Below are 22,160 nucleotides of genomic sequence, written 5' to 3' on the forward strand. Positions count from 1 at the left end.
CTTGACGATTCAGGTGTGACACCAGGGCATGCTTGCAGATCCCCTTCACTGCGCTGTGATCCTCCAGAGCGTGGATCCGGATCCTCCACTGGTAAAAGGACTCTAGGCGCAGCACTGTCAGCCCTTGTGTTACGGGAGCACCAGTTTGGGTCGATCGCATGGCTAAAAAGTGTTTTGACGGGAATTCCAGCTCCTGAGATATATATATATATATATATATATATATCACACATCAGTCATCATGTTTGGAATTTAAGGGCTTTCTACTTGGAACTCGTGTTGGAAAACATGTGGATTCAAGGTGTGAGCGTGGCTGCCTAAAGTCACGTGAGTCTGACTGACAAAGAGCGAGACTTCTTCGATGTGCGAGACATAAAGTGTCTGGGTTATAAGGTTAAAACTAGACTAGTGAGTTCCTGACACCGCATTACAACACGTATTTGAAGCACTCAACCCGTACAAACTTGGACTTGTGGTTGTCAATTCTTTTACAGAACGCTCAGCGCGTTTCTCGCTGTGATATATATGTTTGGTCTGTGTTCGACGTGAGGGTTCAGAGGGAATACCTCTGGAAAACGAAGGTCGACCCCAACGAAATCGCCTTTAAAAAAAATATTGCTGACCTACTGCATGCAAATAAGCTGCAGCTTGCGTTTAGAGAGAGTACGGGTTTTTGAAAGTGTTCTACAGACTGAAAACAATTTCTTGTCTGCCTGACTTATTTTCATTCGGATGCTGAGCAAGAATATAGTTGGACCAAGAAAGTGGTACAGGGCTGAGTACGATCGAATCACAGCCCGAAAGAAATAGTAGCTGTTTAGAGGTGAATCAAATATGACCATGGTGAGTGTTGCTAGCGTGCACTTATCATGAGTGTACTAAAAGCTTAGGAGGGCTCAGTTTTGTGTGCTGTCTGTCACTTTGGCTTGGCTATTACAAAAATACATGTTCGATATAGGACAATTTCTTGCAATGATATTTACTATAGCATTTATTACACCCCTTGTTCTTTAGTTGCAAGGACTCAAAGCCCCCGCCCCACACGCTAGCCCTAACCGTTATTGCAAAAACTAACTCCTGTTGCCTTTGTGAACCCAAATCCTCTCCCCCATTCCAGTACTCAATAGTCTTAACGATTTTAGGGTCCCTTTTCCTACACTTTATACCTGTCGTCACCGGAAGGGGATTCACTGGCGATGCTGCATGTGGCGAGGATGCACTGACAAGGGCCTGCTGAATTGAATAAACTGCTACTTGCTCGTCTCTTTCAAGGTATTCCTCTGCTCTATGGTTGGTTTGTTGTCTCTGTTCTTTCATGGGATCCTGGTCGGGGATTTTCATTATTGACCCGTGACAGGAAAGAGTGTGCCTCATCATTAAACATTCACTAAGCCTGATTATTTCTTGGTCCGTGCTGTAAAATTTCCTTCCTGGAGTGACCCACAGTGACCCTGGACTGTAGGCTGAAGGTCCTCCTTCACATACCAATAAAACTTGGCAGCAGTGCATGGAGAAAAATTGTAACGGAGGCGCTCTTACAACGATACTGAATGTGCATAGTGTTCGTTTTCTTATTTTAGCTCCTTGTCTATCTTATTGAAAATCCTGCTAGAAGCATCTTTAATGCATGCCCCTCACATTTCTGGCGCATCTGTCTTGTATCGACGATTGTCAGTAAAGGATAACTGTACGTAAATGTACTTGTAAATCCTTGTTTGAAAGGCAAAGTAGTAGATGCAGTTATTTAGGTAGTAGAAATGTTATTTTAATGTTGGCCCTTTGGGAGTAATAAGGGTTTAATTTGAGCTAGGCTACACTTTTATTTTTAATTTGCATAATATATTTTTTGTTGCTAATTTGAGACTTGTGTATCGACTATACAGTGCTTTCCTTCTACATTCTTGGTAGTACTGATCGCTTGTTCCACGGATGCAGTGAGCTTTACAGTATTTTCAGACCGTGCTGCAGCGCAAACGGTTCTTTGAATCCAGAGAACTAGCTTAATGAAAGACATCATCTACAGAAAATGCAACTACAATCAACCATTCCGAATTGAAGCCATGTTATCTTCAGGAAACCAAGTCATATATTCCAAATCGTCATACATCCAGGTCTTTGGGATTTAGTTTAAAGAGCTGTATCATGTACCAAGTGCTCTGCTCTATTCCTTATAGTATGCTGGAGAAAATACCTCGGTTTGTGCAAGTTTGTCTATCAAGGCTCGACTGTGGTCCTGCTTGGGTTCCAAGCAGCGATAAAGCCACCTCATTTCCGTGCTTTAAAGTAGTGGCATCTTCCATGCCACCATTTCAATCAACCTATTTCAGCATCTTTGCCAGTCAGGTGTACTCTGACCAGTATGTTCTTGTTGACTACTGAGTTCATTCAATTAATGTAGTGATTATTGCATGTTACTTAAGGTTGTCATTTGTCATTATGTCCCTTTTGATAGGTTAGCGTAACTAGTAGCTTACATTTCGCAATTGTGCCGTGAAGATTTTTTTTTGTTTCCTAAACCGATATGCACAAACCATTTTCTGCAAGCATGATGCAATGAAATATATTTTGGAGCATAGAAATGGGAAATATATATATATATATATATATATATATATATATATATATATATATATATATATATATATACACATATCCATCCCATTATGTTTTGCTATTCTGAAGCCGTGGGCATGTATTTTGTTTCCATCATTGGTGTCTATGAAGGTTTGTTCCATCACAAGTGTTTTAGTGTTATTTCTCTGCATGTTTCATGGCTTCGTTTTGTACCCCCCACCCCGGCCACCACTGGCATGTGAAAACTCCCTGCCTCGTAAAGTGCCATATAATAACACCGTTGTCTTAAGAAGCTCGTAGCTAGCCGCTAGGTTTAAGGAGAAGACAGATTGACGTTCTGCCAAGTTTTAACAGAGAAGGCTCGAATGAGCTGGGGGAGGGGTGTTATTTCTGGTAGGCATTCCTGCCCGTAGACTGTTGTATTTGCTTTCCACCAGTTCATGACATAGTTTGAAACCCGAGCTTGGTTTTTATACACGGGAATTGGAATATAAATCCACCACCTGTGTTTTCTCGGTAATGTTTTTTCAAGGTGTGCGGCAACGTCGGCTTGTTTCGCCTTAACTGTGCATACTATGAAAGTCTGCACATGGCAGTATATGTATACATAGTGTCTTATTTAAGAAGGCAAGTAGGTTTCAGTCTTTTCTTTCCGTGTGTCTGGGGGAGGGGGAAACGTTAGCCTAAGTTGATTCCAAATTGCATCCAGATGTGAATAGTTTTCCACTATATTTGTAGCTCTGCAGAAGTGTCCATCAGCTCGCCCCCTCAGCACTAAATCAGTGTATCTTAAATAACCAGACATGACCAGGAAGAATTAGTTATTAAAATATTTTTAGGCACAGGGCTGAAAAATGTAGCTGTCAAGTAGGAAAGTGTTTAGTTGGAATGCTTTGCAGTTTGGCATGTGAAACCTCGCATTTTCAGATAGTGCCACATTTGAGAATAGTGGTGTAGCCACAAAAATTGGTGACTGCCATCACGAGTTAGGACCTTAAACCTGATGCTATTTACGGAATGTTATTTATGGACACTTTAGACATGGCATTGAAAGAGTTACAGAAAATGTGCAAGTGCTTTGCAAATGTCTGTGGAAACGATGCTATTAGAGAAATAGAGCATAGACACAGAGCCAAGTAACTTGCACCATGTGTTGTGCTATTACATAGATTAGTAGCACCCGCATACAATATTTTCTCTAAGGGTGAAGTGCTTAAGGACGTACCTCGCCTAATTGGCAAGCTGGTTTTCCAGACCCAACCCTCAAGATAACTGTGGCCCCTCATACAGAAAGGAATTAATTTGGTCGTAGCTTTCAGGTTTTGCATCTTTGATCTGAAAAAGTACTGATGTGACATTTAAAAATGAGTGTGCAAGAACCTTGACAGCTTTGGCAGTGTCACCAGGAAAGATACACCCTTTCACGGTTAGATCTTGTGAATAGTTCAGGCTAATATATATATATATATATATATATATATATATATATATATATATATATATATACACACATCTTTAGAGGCAGTAGTTGTCATACAGAATTCTGAGTTTAAAGCAGGATGCTATTAAAACTGCACAGAAACAACAGGTCGTCTTACATCGCCTGCCTGTGAATGTGATGCCCTGGAATACAGCTAGTGGGACCTTACAGCTGTAGTACGTTTACTGGTTGCCACCAGCACTAAATACTGCTGGTTGCCCCCATATTGTCATCCACGACAGAAGACCAGCAGGCAGGTCACAGTAAGGGATATGCATGACCCAGACATGACAAAAAGCAGTCCAGGTTCACATACCTGGGTGTTTTGATTCAATACATTTCAGTTGACAATGACGAGATATGAATCACACCCTTGAGTATGTTGATAATGAGCATCCATAATACCAATACAACAGTACACTGCCTGTAACTCTTTAGCTCTGCGGACTGCTTGTCAGCATGTCCATAAACACTGACACTGCACTCAGATACAGGCTGTAGAGACTGACACACGTTCAGCTTCTGGAATTCCAACAATCGTCAAACATTGGACTGCCAGAAGCTAGTGATTACCACGCTGTTTGTTGATAAACTGAATTTACTATGAGAACACCCGAACCTCGGTTTTCATGAAGGCATGCCCACTCCCACATACAAACATATCTTTTCTTCAGCACCTAAATTGTGCCTATGCACATGTTTGCACCTTGCTGATGTGTATTACATTGGCTGTTATATGTAAAGCTCACTTAGGCTTCATGGGAATCCTTAGTGCTGAAAGCACATTATGTGAGAATCCACATTGGCAGAGATTTGATTGGTAGATAGTATACAAGAAGCCAGGTCTTCAAGGAGAAAAGGTTATGTACTTTCCAAAAGGACGGTGGAAGAGAGTTTCAGTGTGTCTTGAGCAAGCACAGGAAGTCTGTTAACAGAAGCAAGGGGACCTTTTTGTAGCTCCAGGTCACTGGAATGCTGACACTGCAGGAGAGAATTTTGATCTTTCTGATCATGAAAAGCTAAGCAAGTCGATTGATAGAACAATAGACAATGAATAACATGTTAAAAGACCTGTTGTTGACCACTGGAAGCCAATGGTAGTGCAGAAAGAGGGTGGTACAGATGAATGTGGGAGCTCCTAGAGTAAATTAAATCACTAGCCTCTTCCAAACTCCTTCTAATTCATGACAAACAATTACTTGCACCTGGTCGAGTGCCAGGATCTGGTTTATATCAAACTGTGTAGCCCTACTTGAATCTGGCTCTCTGTTAATAAATATATATAGATATATAGATATATAGATATATAGATATATAGATAGATAGATAGTCCTGTTTGTATTAGGTAGTGACTTCGTTGTCCGGGAGTATTTACTACCAAATCGGAAGTGCTCACTGTTTGAATATGGCATTGTCAGGGCTGTGGTTACGTATAGATTGTGATCATACATGGTAGTGCGAATGAGAGTTGAAGAAAATTGGAAATTGACGAAAGGAGCACACTTCCTGGCATATCAGCACAGAATTCGCCCAGGTGCGATGTGATAAACGCAGTGCATGATAACACTCACTTTAGCTGAACATTTTGTTAGGAGTCACCATTGTTGGCAAAGCCAGTGCTGTGCTAGACATGGTTGTGAAGTTGGTACATAAAACATATTATGCAGTGTACAAAATGACACCGTTTTGCACACAGCAGTTGCTAATGGCACAGGAAAGTGAACACTTGCCAATAGTCACAAGGGACACAACAGGACGAGGGGCTAGAAAGAAAATTGTCTGAACATTAGAGCTTTAGGAGATGGTGTTAAAGGGGATAGGTAAACTCTAGAAAGAAGATGGCTAGTTCATTGTTGACCAGTGTGTGCAGGGGTGTGGAATTTATTAAAATATCTACTTGTCCACGGGACAGGTTGCTTCTCAAATCTACTTGTCGTGTAAAAAGATCTACTTGTCCCTTTGGTGCCATGTAGTGTGGCGCCAAATTATAGCAGCAATCTCATTATGTAAGAGCTCTGATAATAGCCTCTCTGATTATGCCAGGGCTACTACCATAGTAGGGCTTGAATACTAGCAGTTTCAATCCCTACTGTAGCAATTTCCTTATTTTTCCACCTTTCTGCAGATCTGCATACTGGGGCTGGAGGAAGCAGTAAGCAATAGTTCCAGGGCTGGAATGCCTTTGAGTCTGCAAACCTACTAACCTGCATGTTTTAAAGATTTTCACCAGCTTCTCTCTAATATTTTCCCATAATAAGAAAGGTTGGACATTTACTCCTGACAATGGCAGAATTAGAACTTCTTCCAGGGTTGGGAAGAAAGTGGCTGGAGGGAAAATGAATTTGCAAATGCTCAATAGATTTTCACATGAGCAAATCTACACATGCGTATTTACCCATGCTAAAATACAGTTCACAAATATTTTATTGGGGTACGACATATACCATGGGTGCACTTTTGTGACTTTCTTTAAGAATTTGGGGCCACATGTAGGTAGGTTCGGATTTGCGACTCGCAATTTGCGGGTCACAAATCTGAATGTAGGATGGTGTCCCTGACACCATCTGTGATTCGCAAGGACTTCGCAAATGCTCACCTCATGAATAATCATGAGGTGGGTCGCAATTTGCGACCCCCTTGCGAATGGTGGCCTCACAGGGATGGTGGCCTGCTGGAGACAGCAGACCACCATGTCTGTGACTGCTTTTCAATAAAGCAGTTTTTTTTTGTAATGCAGCCCGTTTTCCTTAAAGGAAAACGAGATGCATTACAAAAACGAAAAATGAAACGTTTTTGTTTCATTTTTTCAGAGCAGGCAGTGGTCCGCAGGACCACTGCCTGCTCTGTAAAAATGTTTACAGTGACATTCACAATGGGGAAGGGGTCCCAGAGGGACCCCTTCCCTTTTGTGAAAGTGTGAGCACCCATTTGAAATGGGTGCAAACTGAGATTGGTTTGCGCCCGCATTCGCAAAACAATCCTACATTGCACTGCGAGTCGCAATTAGGAAGGGAACACCCCTTCCTAATTGCGAGTCACAAACCCGTTTTGCGATTCGGTAACCAGGTTACCGAATCGCAAAACTGGGTTTGTGCATCGCAATGTGCTTTTTGCACGTTGCAAACAGCGAAAGTCGCTGTTTGCGACATGCAAAAAGCTACCTACATGTGGGTCTTGGTCCCTAATTAGGTCTGGTGTTAACAAAGACATTTTGTTTTTATTAAACTTCTATTTCTCTCTCTTTCAGCTGGCTTTACTGTGAGTGATCGCATTCTTCTCTTCCACAAGGAGCATATTGGCACACAAAGTAGTTTTGTTCAGTGTCAGGAACTACAGTGGCAATCAGTGACGTAATGAAACTGGAGGGTGCCCCTTTGCAAAGAACATGGAGGAGCCCCCTCTCCAGACTCACTCAGGGCAGGTGCTGTGCTGAAGGGGCCCCCTGGAGGGCGGCTGCGGGGCCTTCGTTATGCCACTGGTGGCAACATGTGCTTTTAGAGTTCAAAAACGTTTTGGGGTTTTTTTGCCAGTGTTTGTTACAATGTTGAGGACCTGGTAGCTCCCACAACAATAAAGTGTTAGAAAAGCCATGTCAAAACAAGACACGCTTTGATGAAACTAAAAGACTTATAAAAATATGTCAGATCAGTTGGCTTTGTCAGTGTTTGTTTATTTTCATGCTTCCCATAATCGTGTTGAAAATGGTTACACTGATTTTCCATTAGAAATATTTTTGGGAAATACTAGCATGCATCAAAACATTTTACTAAATGACACTTCATTTGCATATAATCAGAGAGCATTCTGGGATCATTATACTTAGCCTCATAGCCTAAACTTTTCAAACATGTGTATACACGTTTTTTTTTTTTGTACTTGAACCAACGTCAGTAGTGAAGTGTGACATTAAAACATTTATTTACAGCACTCACCCTAATAATGAAGGTTTTCAAATAATGAACCATAAATACAAGTTCGAACAGCATTATCTTTTGGAAACACATTTGGGTCTACTTGTCCCAAGGACAAAGTAAACATAAAATCTTGTTGCCCTTGACCCCAAACAAGATGTCCCGGGCGTCGGGCGATAGGAATTCCACATCCCTGGTGTGCCTTTCTTATTAGGTGTTGGAGCAATAAAAATGACGTTAACATTGAGGGGGATTCTGGATGAGTAGAATATGGTTCAGGTCGTGTTTGCCTGAGCATGTTGTTCAAGTTGTGACATGCTGTGTGAGTGTCTGAGAAGTTAAGCAATGTGGTGCATTTCTTTGAATACTGTGGTTAAGTATGTTGCACTGTGACCTGATTTTGATGACCCCCCCCTCCCCAGAAATGCAAAATGTCTGGAGGGATATCTGCAGGTTTTTAGGGCCGTTGAATGTTGATCTCAAGGGAAATGTTTAAAAATTGAGATTGAGATTGAACAGTAAGGAATTTAACTACTTCAGATCAGTCATGACTACAAATCATTGGATACTAGTTTAGAATAGAAGGTGTGGATGTAATTGTTTTCCTTTGCTTCTTAGTTGAGATGTGATGGCTGTGGCCCTGGATGTGATGTGGTATGTATTTTCTAGTGAGTCACTTTTGTGGTATCTGTGTAAGTCCATAGAGGAGGACGGGTCATTGGAGTAAAGAAGGTGGCAAAGGTAATTCCCATGATTTTTGAGGTGGTGAACACTGAAAGGGCACAGAGCCAACCATTGCTACTTGGCTGTGAGTCAGAGCACCTCAATCATCAAAGATTATGGTATGTGGTCAATGGGATGTCATTGAGACATGTGGTGTAGAGAGAAAATGGGAAAGGGTCTAGGATTGAACATTCCGACAGGGAGTGTTGGTAAGAGTGTGATCTTTGAGAAACGAATTCTAGGAAATTTGAGCTCTTGATAGATTAGATACAGAGCATTCCAGTGCCATGTCAGCAAAAACTAGCCAAAAAGTTGCTAGCTTATTGGGTAAACATCTGTGTTGGGTTTCAAAGAGTTGGTTCAGTGAGGTAATAAAATTCATACCAGCACCTTTTCAGAGGTGGAATTGGCTAAAACAGGACTGTAGTTGAGTAGGATCTCGGTGGATTAGTCCTCCGAATAACAGTGGTTTAAAAATAAAAGTAATTGAGATGAAAAGATAGGATGTCTTTGTGTGTTAGTTTTTTTTTTTTTTTTTTTTTTTTTTTTTTGACCAGCTGTGGATGAAAATCTTCATTCCTTGGTGAATCTCTCCCAGAAACGTGAAGAGAGGAAGCCCCAAAGGCCCAGTCTTTTTCTGATTTAATTGGTGAAGTAGCCAGATAAAGTAGTGTGGTGGATGGATTGGAGTATAATAGGATGGAATATGGATGGACTGTATGGAGAGTGAGAGTCAAAAGGTTGGTGTTTTTTGTAAATATTTTTAAAGTCCCCACAGTGATTCTGGATAGAGTTGTAATGGTGTAGGGACAGAGTTGTGCTGAGAGTAGGGTTGTGGTTGAAATGATGTTCAGATAGTCTTCTGATTTGGCAACATCTCTGACTGTTAGATTATTGAGGGAATCTTTGTATATTATTAAGCTGTTAAGGCTTCTCAGTTTGCGAAATTGAGGCCATATCTTTATCTTGTAAGAGTCATTGAGGCTGTAACCAAGTGCAGGGAACATTGACAATTAAAGTGCATCGCAATTAGTGAACCCAGACTTGAGTTAGTTAGTATCAAGGAGAGGATCTTGGTCATTTGGTTCAGATCACCTGAAATTTAGTTAGGGAGATCTTAACCTTCTTAAGTGTAGGTGCTTTAGGATTTTGTGTGAAGCAGTGTTTATATTAATATGTGCACAAACAAATGATTTGCTGGGGATGATTCGATAATGGTATGACAGTGAGCCTGAAATTAGGATAAAATCCTACTTGTTTGTTTTTGTCATAAATGGATATTGGAAAGCAAGGGGTGATACTTTGGGTAGAGAGAGCCTGTTACTGCATCAAGGGAGGATTGAATAGTTGACTGAGTGCAAGCCAAGAATTAGTTGTCATGTAGGCTGCTATATCTTCCGAGGCACACCAGTGACTGTGTGTAAATGAAGATGGCACAAGCAGTGCGGTCTGATCGATCGGACCACAATACAATACAATTTTTGTTTCTAGACTACAACACAACCCTGAATTCCCTGAGACTATCGAGACACTCCTCGACTACTATAAATGCAGCAGACTTTTCCTGATAAGAAATGCCTCAGTTTTCCTTCCTAACCCTGACCTTTGCTCAACCAAAGCTGTACTGTTAACACCTCTCAGGGTGCTTCCTCATACTATGAAATATCACAGTTCATGTAACCAGAGAAGAAAAAGAAAATATAGATACCTTTGCACATGTGAAAAGAGTAAAATGGCTTTTTTATGTAGGCAACTCAGTACTCCATGGCTCTTTGCTCTGTGTGAAAGTTTGTAGGACACGTTTTCTAGGTGTGTGCAAGGGGTTAGTTTCTGAGATGTTTGAGGGGTTAATGGTGGAATAATGTGTAGGTTGTCCTTATGGCTGGTAGTGTTAATAAAGAACATTGTACCACATTGAAATGCTGATTACCCAGGACATGCCGAAGAACACCTTGTGTGAGTATATGAGTAGTTTATGTATGTAGCATGTTTGACTGGAAAAGTCAAAGAATTTGCTGTACTGTGGAATGCATAGGATAATTGCAATGTCTTGCCTTTGGCAGTTTCAGTGTTCATAGTTGACTGTGGTGTAAAAGCTTGACTGTTCAGTACTGGGTACTGCCCTGTGAAGGTGCAATGGAGTGGGCATGCCAATATGACATAATAGCGCCAACTGACTACCAGTATGTGGCAAGTCTTTGCCCTTGCTGTTACTATGTTGGATGGAGTGTTATTGAGTTGTAATCCTTTGTACTAAAATCGGTATAGACCAATTAATCTAATTCCTTTAATTTGGCTTGTTCAGATGCCATTTTGTCACCCTATTCTGTAGTTTGATTTTTCATGCATGATGATGCATAACAATAAGTTACAAGTTCAACTTCTGTTTACTAGTCTCTGGAGGTAACTTAAGTGGGCAGTAGAATCCATACAATCATGGAAAGCATCCTTTAGTTCATCAGTTAGATACTTTCAAAATCAGGTGAGCTAAGTAAGTTTTACTTGCTGCTGATGCTTTATTTTTAGGTCTTGCCTTCGCCTACTACACAGCTTTTAGTAGTCTGTTGGCAAAGGCCTCTTGTGGACCATACCAAAAGCTTAGAGACCACCTGTTGCTTACCATTGGCTGGATTTATTGTTACTTACATTAGCTTGAATCCCATTTCAGTCCTTCATCAACACTCTAAACAATGACCAAATTCAATGCCTTTTTGAATTTAATATTGGTTCAATGCAGAAGAAGATTTACCAACGGGCTGCTTTTTAGTGTATGGTATATAGATGTATGTGAGATTTATGATCTCCTATTTCCTTTTCTCATCATGAGCACTTGATCTTTGCACTTTTTTCTGTCCTTCTATTTTGGGGTGATTTTGATAGGGACTTCCGTTGATGTGATTTTAATGTAATTTGGATTTTATTCCTTGTGTATATATAAGAATAAAGTAAGTTTTCTAATTGATTTAATACCTATGCTGCTTGTGATTGTGGAGTTATGTTTTTGCTAGTAACGTGATCTCCTATGGGGGTACTGTAGTCTTTGTAACATATGTATTTAAATAGTCACATGTGCTTCTTAGTCTTTCTCCTGCCTTGTATAGTATAAGCAACCTCATTAGCTCAGATTGGTAACATTCTATCCCCACATACTGTATTTTTTCTGTTTACCCTATTTAACCCCTGCTTGCCAAATTACTCGCCTTGACAGGCCATGGCTACTTAGTCAACCGTACATTGTTTTAATTGGATCATAGTCTTGATGTTTAAAATAGCGGGACGTTTCGATAACGAGGACTACTGAGATCAAAACTCTTCATTGGCTAAGTGATGTGCCTGAAAAACATGGGATGGAGCAGCTTGTCACAAATATAACTTTCACGGGACACACAAGCAGCACTGCCTTTTTGTTTCTTATTGCAAAGCAGTGTTGTACAGCAGAGCTAGCTTTTGATTCTCTCTGGATCACTCATTGAGTATGCTCAATGATATATGGTACGAAGAAGAGAAGCAAAGCTCCGAAAAATGTGTTGTGTGAATTATTTGCTTTCTATACTGTTAATTTTAATGTATTGCAAAATCAGTAAGAGTGACGACTCTTTATTAATTGTATCAGAATTCCCATGCCTGTGTACTACCTTGCACAGCAGTAGAAATAGTGCTATGTTAAATGTGTACCTTTCTTTTTTTTTTTTCCTACTCTGCCTTTTTAGGTGATGGCCAGCCTCTACAGTCACAGTGCCGGATCCACAAGTGTAGCGCTGATTTTGTTGCGTTGACCTCCCATCTGAATACCGATGGAGTTGAGTTGGAGTTCTGCAAGGCTCTGCGGGCATACGCTGGGTGCACTGAGAAAAATTCTAAAACGTGTCGGGGAAACTTAGTCTATCATTCTGCTGTGCTGGGGATTAATGATCTCATGAGCCAGAGAAATTGCTCTAAGGATGGCCCAACATCCTCCACTCACCCAGAGGTGGCCCACGACCCATGTAACTACCATACACGCTCTGGAACCAGAGAGCACTTGGTAGGGCAAAACACCAAGCCTACATATGTCTTCTGTGGTTTGTTCGGGGACCCTCACCTGAGGACATTTAAGGATCACTTTCAGACTTGTAAAGTAGAAGGCGCCTGGCCTCTGATAGACAATAATTACTTGTCCGTGCAAGTGACAAATGTCCCTGTTGTTCCAGGATCGAGTGCTACTGCTACTAATAAGGTAATTGTGTGTATTCTTTTTTTGTTTGGGGGAGGGGCAGTGAGGTTTGACTTTGAGTCATTTTTGAAACTATCAAAATAGATTCTTGGCGCTGATTAACTGCAATGAGCTCGTTGTGAGCACTTTCTTGATCCTGCACTAAACCAGCCTATTTCTCTCAGATAATTCAAATTGTTCATGAAGTTTATTTCAGCAGCCGTTATCTGTTGACTGAAATAATGATTTATACTTTTTCTGTTGTGACTTTAATGTTTGTGTGATAGCTTGAGTGATGATGTCTAATGGTTGCTTGAATGTGAAGCATGTATCTAAATTGACATGACTGCTCAACTCTTTCGCCTCTTCCACCCCCCCCCCCCCCCCCCAAGCTTGCAAATGGGCTTCTCATGTGATCTGGCGTCTTGAAGCTTTTTACATCGGCTTAGTTGGATATTTTCTAAAGTTACCATAGAAAAATCCTAAAAAAGAGGCGGTCTTTTTAGTGAGCTCATTGCATGAGATACTACTACTTTTAACTATTGTTACACTTTACAGAATAAGCGCTGTAATATGCAAGTATTTTGTATGTGGCTTGCAGGCATAGCGATTCACCCCCCATACCCCCCCACCCATATTCCAGAGAATGTTCCTAGGAGTCTTATGTAACTAAACTTGCTTCTCTGCCAGGTAAAGGTTTTTATTAGAGCCCTTCTGTGAGGACTGAATGCTGCATTTATGCTTCGAAAGAAGGCTTTGCAAGGTGTAGTGTGCAAACTGAGGCACATCTGTCTGAGCCCGGGGTTGCAGCTCTATGAACTCAGGAAGTTACACGTTTGTTAAAGTTCCAGCACATCAGATTTCAGCTGATGTCCTTGTTTCTCTTGACAGTCTCCCAAGTATATGGAAAAAAAGTTGTCTAGTCTGTAATTCCACAGTTTGGCTGTCTCTTCTTTGTAGTCTATTAAGAACAGCATTTTAGGCTTAAAGCAAATCAGACGTCTACTTAGACATCTATGTGGTGTCCTTTCCACTGTTACCATACAGTTTGGTAGCTGTTTACCTATTTTGCAGAGTCTGTTTGTGGTAACTCTTAATTCAATGATTCATGATTCTGTTGTATTTCGTATAGCACATTGTGCATGTTGTGACTAGAAGTTGATCTGCCTTTTGTGACAAGTCTTGGGTTCCTATAGCTTATCACCACCCAACAGAAGACAAGGGCCTTCAATACGGGCTTTATTGGAATTCTAATGCCGATGGAAACTGCTTTATGGAGCAATGCAGTTTTTCTTTTCCTGTGCTTTTAGGCAGGTGAAATGCAATAAAATATGATTTGGGGCGAGTTTAGTATCCTGATTCTGGACCTGCAATATTCTTAAATTTCACCCTGTCGGATGCAGGTTCTTGCTGTATCTTTAAGCCCTGAAACTTCGAGAACTTTCCCAACGACCTCACAATGTTCTGTGTCTGCTGCTTAATGCTATCACACTGCCAAGTCAACAGATATGTGGGGGTGGAGCTTGCCAAGCAGCAAGCTGGCCGCAAGCGAATACAGCTCCCGGTAACGCAGTGCGAGCCTGCAAAATGCTTTAGCCCCATAACATATGTGAATCCCCCAGGAGCATAAAATATGCCCCTGTAATGGGATGGTGGAAGTATAGGGGGGCATGTCTGGGGAGAGGGCGGGAGCTTGAGCTGGCCCGCAGCCCCTCCTGACCTAGAATTGCCCGGAAACAGTGGGGCAGCGCCAGCAGACACTGGTTCCTGCATGGGCTGACCTGGTTTCCCGACTGGAGTTGTGGAAACCTGGAGGCCTGTGCCCATACCAAATCGAGAGAACACTGTGTTTTCATTGTGTACAAGATGGGCAAGACGGATAAAGTGCAGGCGAAGCTGCAATTCGAAGCACGCAAGACTCCCAAGAGCCGGGGTGGGCGCAGAGATGATGCAGACATGGTTCTGGAAGACCAGGAGTTAAAAGCTGAACCAGAGCTGAACCACATCTTAGCGGTCATGTAAACCAGCCTAGCCACGATTGACAGCAAAATTGACTAGCTGTCCTACAGGATGGACAGAAAGTCTGAACGTTTAGACAAGCGGATGGATGAGGGAGAACGGAGAATCTCAGCAGTAGAAGATGATTATAACGAGATATCCCAAACACAGTCAAAAACGGACAAGACAGTAACTGCGTTGTGTGAAAAGGTGGAGGATTTAGAAGCCCGCTCCAGCAGAAGTAACGCATATGGGTGGCAGGCATAGCAGAATCACCGAATATCGATAACATGGAACAATTTATTGAAAAACTCCTAACTACACTATTCGGTCGAGAGACCTCTCTGACCTTTTCGTAGTGGAGCATGCCCATCACTCATTGGCACCCAGGCCCCCACCAGGAGCACTGCCTCGACCGGTGATAGTTAGACTATTAATCTATAGAGACCGTGACGCAGCCCTCTGGAAGGTGCAGGAGCATAAGACATTGGGGTATGAGGGGTCTGATGTCTCTCTATACATGGACTTCACACAGCAGGTGCAGGAGGCGTGGATACTGTTTCTACCGAAAAAAGGTGGATTTTAGGATCATGGTAGATGATAAATCCATGCTTTTCATGGACCACAAGTATCTGGGACAATGTCTCAAACAAAGAGAGGGGGCAGTAGATCAACAAAGTGCAGACTACCGCCCCCTAGAGAGGTGCTCATTCATGGACGGACGCACTGTGCACCCCAGCACATGGCAGTAAGACCAGGTTTGGACAGCGGACAAAAGGAACTAGAGTCAGCTAGCTAAGTACACGTTTGTAAGGAAAACATATTACGAAAATAGGTAATAGCTGATGTAGCAGTGAATATAAATTCTAAGTACTCCACAGAACTAAAGTGAGAGCTATATATTTGACTAGAATACACTGGAATACTACTAATACAGTTGATCAGGGGAATATATGCAAGTACAATTTTGGAGCTATAAATGCTAAGATAGCGATACCGAGGTGACATTTAGGACTCTGAGATCCTTACTGGTCTGGTCGGGTCGGCCTGGGCCGGCAAGCAACCCAGGGTAAGCTGGGATATGCTTGCACTCCCATATGAACTTGGAGGGCTAGGGGTGCCAGACGTCGAAAGTTACTATGAAGCCGCGCATGGACGATAGTGCATAGTTGGATACATGGTCCAAATGATGCACCTTACACTTATATTGAGCATGACATCTCACAACTGTATCCGCTGCAATTAATTACTCCTCCTAAGAGATGGTATGGGGTGCTTGACCCACTGAACACCACGACACATGCTTGGCACAAAAATGTCACAACAGGCACTTCCTTTAATGTACTTCCCACAGGCAAAGGTGGAGTGGTGTATGTGGTTCCCACTGAATTAAGATAAGGGTGTAATTGCAACACTTAATAAGATATGCATACACGAGGTAGGAGACTTCTTTAGGCACGGCAGCATTATACCCTGGGAAGAACACACTACACACATAACATCAAAGACCCCACTCATGGCGTACCAATACTATAGAGCTCAACATGCCTTTTCCGGGAGATAGTCGGGGAGGATCTACAGGAATCTCCGATGTCTCACCTGGTTGATCCAAGCACCAGCAGAGACAAAATTATTGTCTAGATTATATGCCTTCACACAGGAGGCACATAAACCCAGGTTACTAAAGGCTAGACTAGAATGGCAGAGTGATATAGGTACCACGTTGTCTGAAGACCAATGGCAAATACTGCTGCTCCAGGACGAGAACCATGTCCTTGAATGGGAGGAACAAGTTGATTCTCTTTAAATATCTTAATTGAGTATATTATACCCCCATGAGATTACGGAGGTACGGCCTGCGAGGCTGAGGAAGCAGATTTCCTGCACATGGCATGAAACTGCCTTGGCATTCATGAATTTTGGTCCAAAGTATTTACAGTATTGGAACAGATAACCAACATGGAGCCTGTAGCCACACCAGTGTTGGCACTTTTCGGATATGATAGAGAGGTAAATATGGAGGTGAGGAGGTTGACTTCTATGGGCTTGCTATTGGCAAAACACCGTGTAGCGATGAGGCGGGACTGGGGTCCATTACCCACATTAGGAGATTGGCAACGGGATATGGACTTCTGTAATACGCAAATGGAAATATATAATGAATGGGCTCCGCCACGACTCCGACCAAAGAATTATTGTGGTTCATATCAAATGTATTTGATTAGTAAAGAGACAGGGAAAGCTGAAGGAGTCTTCCCTGAGCAACAGGGAAGGGCAGTCTCTTGTAATTTATTCTGAATGTGGGGTCCTTGTAAGGGGAATGAGAGGAAGCAAAAGGGGACTTAGGGGTGGAGCGTCAATGAGCATGGCCTGTCGTCAAGATGAGGGGACGGGGAGAGCACTGTACATTCTACCCTCTGCCTGGGACAACTGGATGCATGGAGAGGGTCAGAGCTAACTGTAATGAGAACTATGTTCTAAACAACGACTTGGATGTCAACCCTGAAATGTATTACATCTATCCTTCATCTGGAGACAGATTTTGTATTATAAATAAAAGTTAAAAAAAAAAAAAAGTGAACAGATATGCTTTGCAAAATAAAGGAAATAACTGGAATAACTGAAACTACACCCGTTTCTGTTGTAGTAAATTATTTGCTGGTTTATTCAATAAGGTAATGGGCTAACTTATAGACTATCCAAACTGATGGTCTGCCCGATTTGCCAACAATCACCATGAATACCTACCAGCTTGGATTGCAGTCTTTTCATGGGTTTGTCCCACTTCAGGACAACGAGACCCAGGAAATGTAGTTCTTACGTAGAGCAGAGAGATAACAGTCCACCCCTGGTAGTCGGACTTCCAACAGCCCTAAGGAGTGACCGGTACTGTCACTTTCATCCCAGTACCAGCCACAGTGACTCTTGGTGTATTGGTTTGCAGCCTCCTTTGAGCTCTTTCGTTTTCTTTTCTGCAGTGAAGAACTTTAGATTGAACTGTATCTCAGCCAAGCTCCACGTGGCACAGCCACTACCACCGATGAGGCCAGCCCCCTGGATTGCTATGTTACTTCTACATTTGTCTCTTGTAAGGTGTGTGTGTGTGTGTGTCTGTTGTTGTTGTTGTTTTTTTTCCATGTTTATTGCAGAGCAATTTTGTTACCACTGCTTATTTCACTAGAATGTTAATGCACTTTTCATTGGTGCTCAATTCTTGACACATTGTCAGACCACTGATTTCAAAATGTATGGATTCTGCGATCTGCCTACAGCGCCGAAAAACACTACCGACACATCCCTCTCTTCTGTGAAGTCTTTTGTCTGGTACTGGTTACCTCGGCACTACCCGTGCCAAAGCCAGAAGTGCAGTCACATGTTCCGCCTGGCAGTACATTATGAATGGCCTTAAGTTACCCTGCTATTTGTATAGCGCACCCCAAGCTAATCAGCTCTTTGTATTGCTGCCACTAGCAGCTTGACACTCCCAAATTGCCAGGAAGGCAACATAGTAATCTGCCACGGATGAAAGCACAGATCTCTCACATTGCAGTTTTTCTTCCTCCTTTCTCTGCCCAACTCATTTTAGAGGCCACCTGTACGTAGAATGCACACATAGAAGGTAGAAGAAGACATTGATGTCAAAGCAGAGCTTTGCGTTAGACCGACATTGCTGTTAACATTACTGCCACTTGTCTTGAATTTGTCAAGAAATGAGCTGCATAATGACCATCGCTTGGTTTAACATGGTTAAACCACTCTGGCAGCCAAGACACTGAGTTTTATGCCCCCTCCTGCTCATTTGTTACCCAAATAATTGCCACTGAATTCACAAAGGTTCTGCCAAGCAGGAGGAAGCAGGTGGCTCGGGATTTCAATATCCACTGAACTTGACCATTTATGATAAATAGTGCTACCATAAATGCCTCTACCTCCTATGAGGGCAATACTCATAGTGACAAACCTGCAGCACATTGTAGCCAGGAATTTGGTCATGCCCACTGGGACTGAGTTCACAACTCTTTATTTATTTTCCCACAAACCAAAAATCTGCCAATATTTTATCAGATCCGTGGATTCTCCAACTCCCCTGTGGCTTTGTGGTGCCATGTTTGGAACCACAGATCTGAAGTCTAATAATTCTTATGTTGGGCCTTGTGTTCCCCTTTTATAGTCGCTGCCACTTAAAAATAACACCTTCGAACACTCCTGCGCATTAAAGTAATATCTAACCATAACTTTTGCCATTAGGACAAAGGATTTTGTTTACCCAGCAGAAGGTGATATTTCCTTATGTATGACCAATATAAGTCTGAGGTTGTCTGTCAATTTAGAGTGGATGTTACTTACAAGACCTTTGCAGCCAGTGTAGTTTTTGAAGAACTTCTTCCACCCTGTTGGTGTTTAGTAGCTGCTTCCAGGTGTAGGGCCCAATGTTGTTATTGAAAATAACATGTGCAGTCACTCTCACTTATTTTGTGGACCAACTTGTGTTGATAAAGGTGTTCGATAAACACCTACTCAAATAGGTCCCATTAAGATGCAGGACCCTCTTCTGACCAGTTTTCTAATTCTTTATGCACCAGTCCCTGCATGAGCTCATGAAATACCCCAGGAGCAGGGTATACCTGGATGGGAAGTTGCCATATCTCCATTGCTGGTTTTAATATCGGAGTAGCAGTACACTGGAGTCCTAACGTTTGGACAGCCAATAAATAACCCGCGGGCTTTGACCCACTGCTGCTGCATCCATATGGACCCAATATCTCTTTGTCTCATAGTTGTGCTGCCTCTCTCGTTACTCTAGTTTGTTTCTTTTGATCTATTGAGATTGTCGAATACTCACGCTTTGGGATTCTTGTAACTAGCTGATGTCCATTTTATCTTTTGGCCTCTGGCTCATCGCTTCAATACACAGATAAGAAAAAAGAAATTGACTCTGTCAAATGCTTTTTTTTTTTTCAGAATCAAGTGACCGAATGCTTAAGGGTCACTTTCTAAAGTTTGCGTTTTCAATTAGGTGGTGTATTTGCCATATGTTATCCGCTGCTTGCCTTTGGGGAATAAAGCCTGATTGGTCACAGTCAATGAGGTAGGGAATATGAACCATGCGTCTATTAGGTAAATCCTTTTGTGTAAATGTATGCACCCATGTTCAAAAGGGCAATGGGTCAGCAGGACTCGCGCTTTTTTTGCGGGTTTGTCTGATTTTCCTTCAGGCTATCTCTGTTCACCTTAGACAACGTGGGAAGATGTGCTGTCGTTTTAAAGCATTCAGCCACCTCTGTTCCAACCAGATCTACTTGGCACAACTCTAAGTAGAAGTCATGAAATTCCCTTAGTTTATCTACATTTCTACAACTGTGTTCACCCCCGGTCCAACTAGCGTGTGGATTTTTCAGGATACTTCCTGTATCCTTCAACTCCTTGCTAGAAGGGAGTCAGTCTTGTTAGCTCGCTCATAGAATAATTGTTTTTAGCACAACAGTGCTTTCTCTCTGGCTAGATTAATCTGCCTTTCAGTGTAATCCTTTGCAAAGCTTTGAGAGAGCCCATAACGTTATGGTGCTCTGTGGCCTGTTTTAGTTCCTCTTCTAATACGTCGCTAGTCTTCTTTCTAGACTGACGTTGCTTTGCTTTCTCTACTTTTCACCGACCTCTGGCGACTGCTTTAAATGAGTCTCAGAAGACATTTGGGGAGACTTACCAAGTGTCATGAAAATAGTGTATCTTTGAGTTCTTGAGTGATTAGTCACTTTCTAAGCAAAGATTTATCAGATTACCCAACTGTTTCTATTGAAGTTCCACAGACGTTTCCCATCCCCATAATGTTATAGCATTGTCTGAGCGCCATTATGCCATGCGGGGGGATAGAAAACGTCCTATATAATATTTTGTGTGTACTCTATTTGGCAGTCCTAGAGTATGATCTGTGTAAATGCAAGAAGATCAATTTATTCCTGTCCAGATGTTTGGTCCTCCAAAGATCCATAAGCACCCAGTCACGTATTTTCTGGCCTAATGTTGGGTATGCATGTGGTGTAATATTATGGGTTGGTGGCTTTTAATAAGTTGTCCAGGCCCCAAGCCTTCACTTTTGCAAAAAGTTAGAGTAGCTGTTAGTCCTGCTCTTGGTTCGGGGTAAAAACAATGATTGGGTTACACAAAGACTTTCTTCTCTTTCGCATCCCTCTGCCCCTAAATAAGTATGACTAGCTTTTTTGTTCTTCAGAGTGAAAGTGTTTCTTCAAAGCAAACCACGTGTGAGCACCTCTCTAATATCCCTTCATATTTTATGTGGTTTGACTGGGGAGTTCAGGCACCGAATATTCCATCAATATGTTTTAAACCTCCTCCTGACAATATGTAGTCATATATACAAACTTGAACACAGTAAGGACCTTTATTCTCCCTTCTCATTAGGAACCTTAAAATGACCTCAATCAAGAGTATGTCAGCAGTCTTTGTACACTGGCCCAACACCCATATGTCAACCCATCTCCTGCCTCCCTTCAGCAGCACTCCATCCTCCTTCTTCCCCACAGCAAGCCAAAGTAGGATATTGTTTAGAATAATGCCTTACACAGTGATGTCTCATTCTGCTTTGCTCCCCGCCATAATGGATTCCTGGTTGCTCATTTCTAAATTAACATGGCAGTTTACAGTAAAACTTATAGATCGATCTAAAGAATAATTACTCCTGGGCCATACGACACACCGAATTCCATCGGCCAATTCCTATAAGAAGTTTATTTTGCACCCACCCCGCCACCACCTCTTCCCCCAAGAGCAGTGCAGCCCTCTTCTGTTCTGGAGAATGCAGAGGCCCCACAAAAGTGAGGAGCCCCGACATCCTGATGCCAAACTCATCTTTAAATCATTTCTTTGCACCTTAATGTAACTGTCACCCCCAGCCCCGGGGCTATGGATCCCTACTACATTTGTGTGTTTTTCATGCTAGCTTGGGTTTCTCCCATTTGTCTTTTGGTTTCTATGTTTGTTTCTCTTCTTCCTTTGTTGTAGAATGGGGGTGTTCTCACTATGGTCGCAGAACTTCTTATGCTTCCTCTGATGTTCATATTGTATATGATTTTTAGTCCAGCTAGAATCACAGAGCAAATAGAACAAAACATTTGCACCTGATTTGCCTCCTACGCAGTTCCGCTGTCACTTGTGCTAGAGTTCTTCATTTATTTAGAGTCGCTTGTGAGAGATCTTGGTATATAATGATGAATTGTTCCTGAACTTGGAGCAGATCGGTTTTTCTTGCTTCCCTCATTATTCT

The 22,160-nt window shown here is 42.1% G+C and overlaps 1 protein-coding gene across 1 annotated transcript in view; it reads left to right on the plus strand.

The window, feature by feature from the left end:
• Positions 1–22,160, plus strand: part of RGMB (repulsive guidance molecule BMP co-receptor b) — a 59,340-nt gene that overhangs the window by 984 nt on the left and 36,196 nt on the right. Inside the window, exon 2 of the mRNA XM_069225963.1 lies at positions 12,399–12,904. Coding sequence (XP_069082064.1) covers positions 12,399–12,904 — 506 coding nt within the window. The remainder of the gene's footprint in view (positions 1–12,398; positions 12,905–22,160) is intronic.

This window comes from Pleurodeles waltl, chromosome 1_1, assembly GCF_031143425.1.
Source record: "Pleurodeles waltl isolate 20211129_DDA chromosome 1_1, aPleWal1.hap1.20221129, whole genome shotgun sequence".
In the NCBI taxonomy this organism is placed as follows: Eukaryota; Metazoa; Chordata; class Amphibia; order Caudata; family Salamandridae; genus Pleurodeles; species Pleurodeles waltl.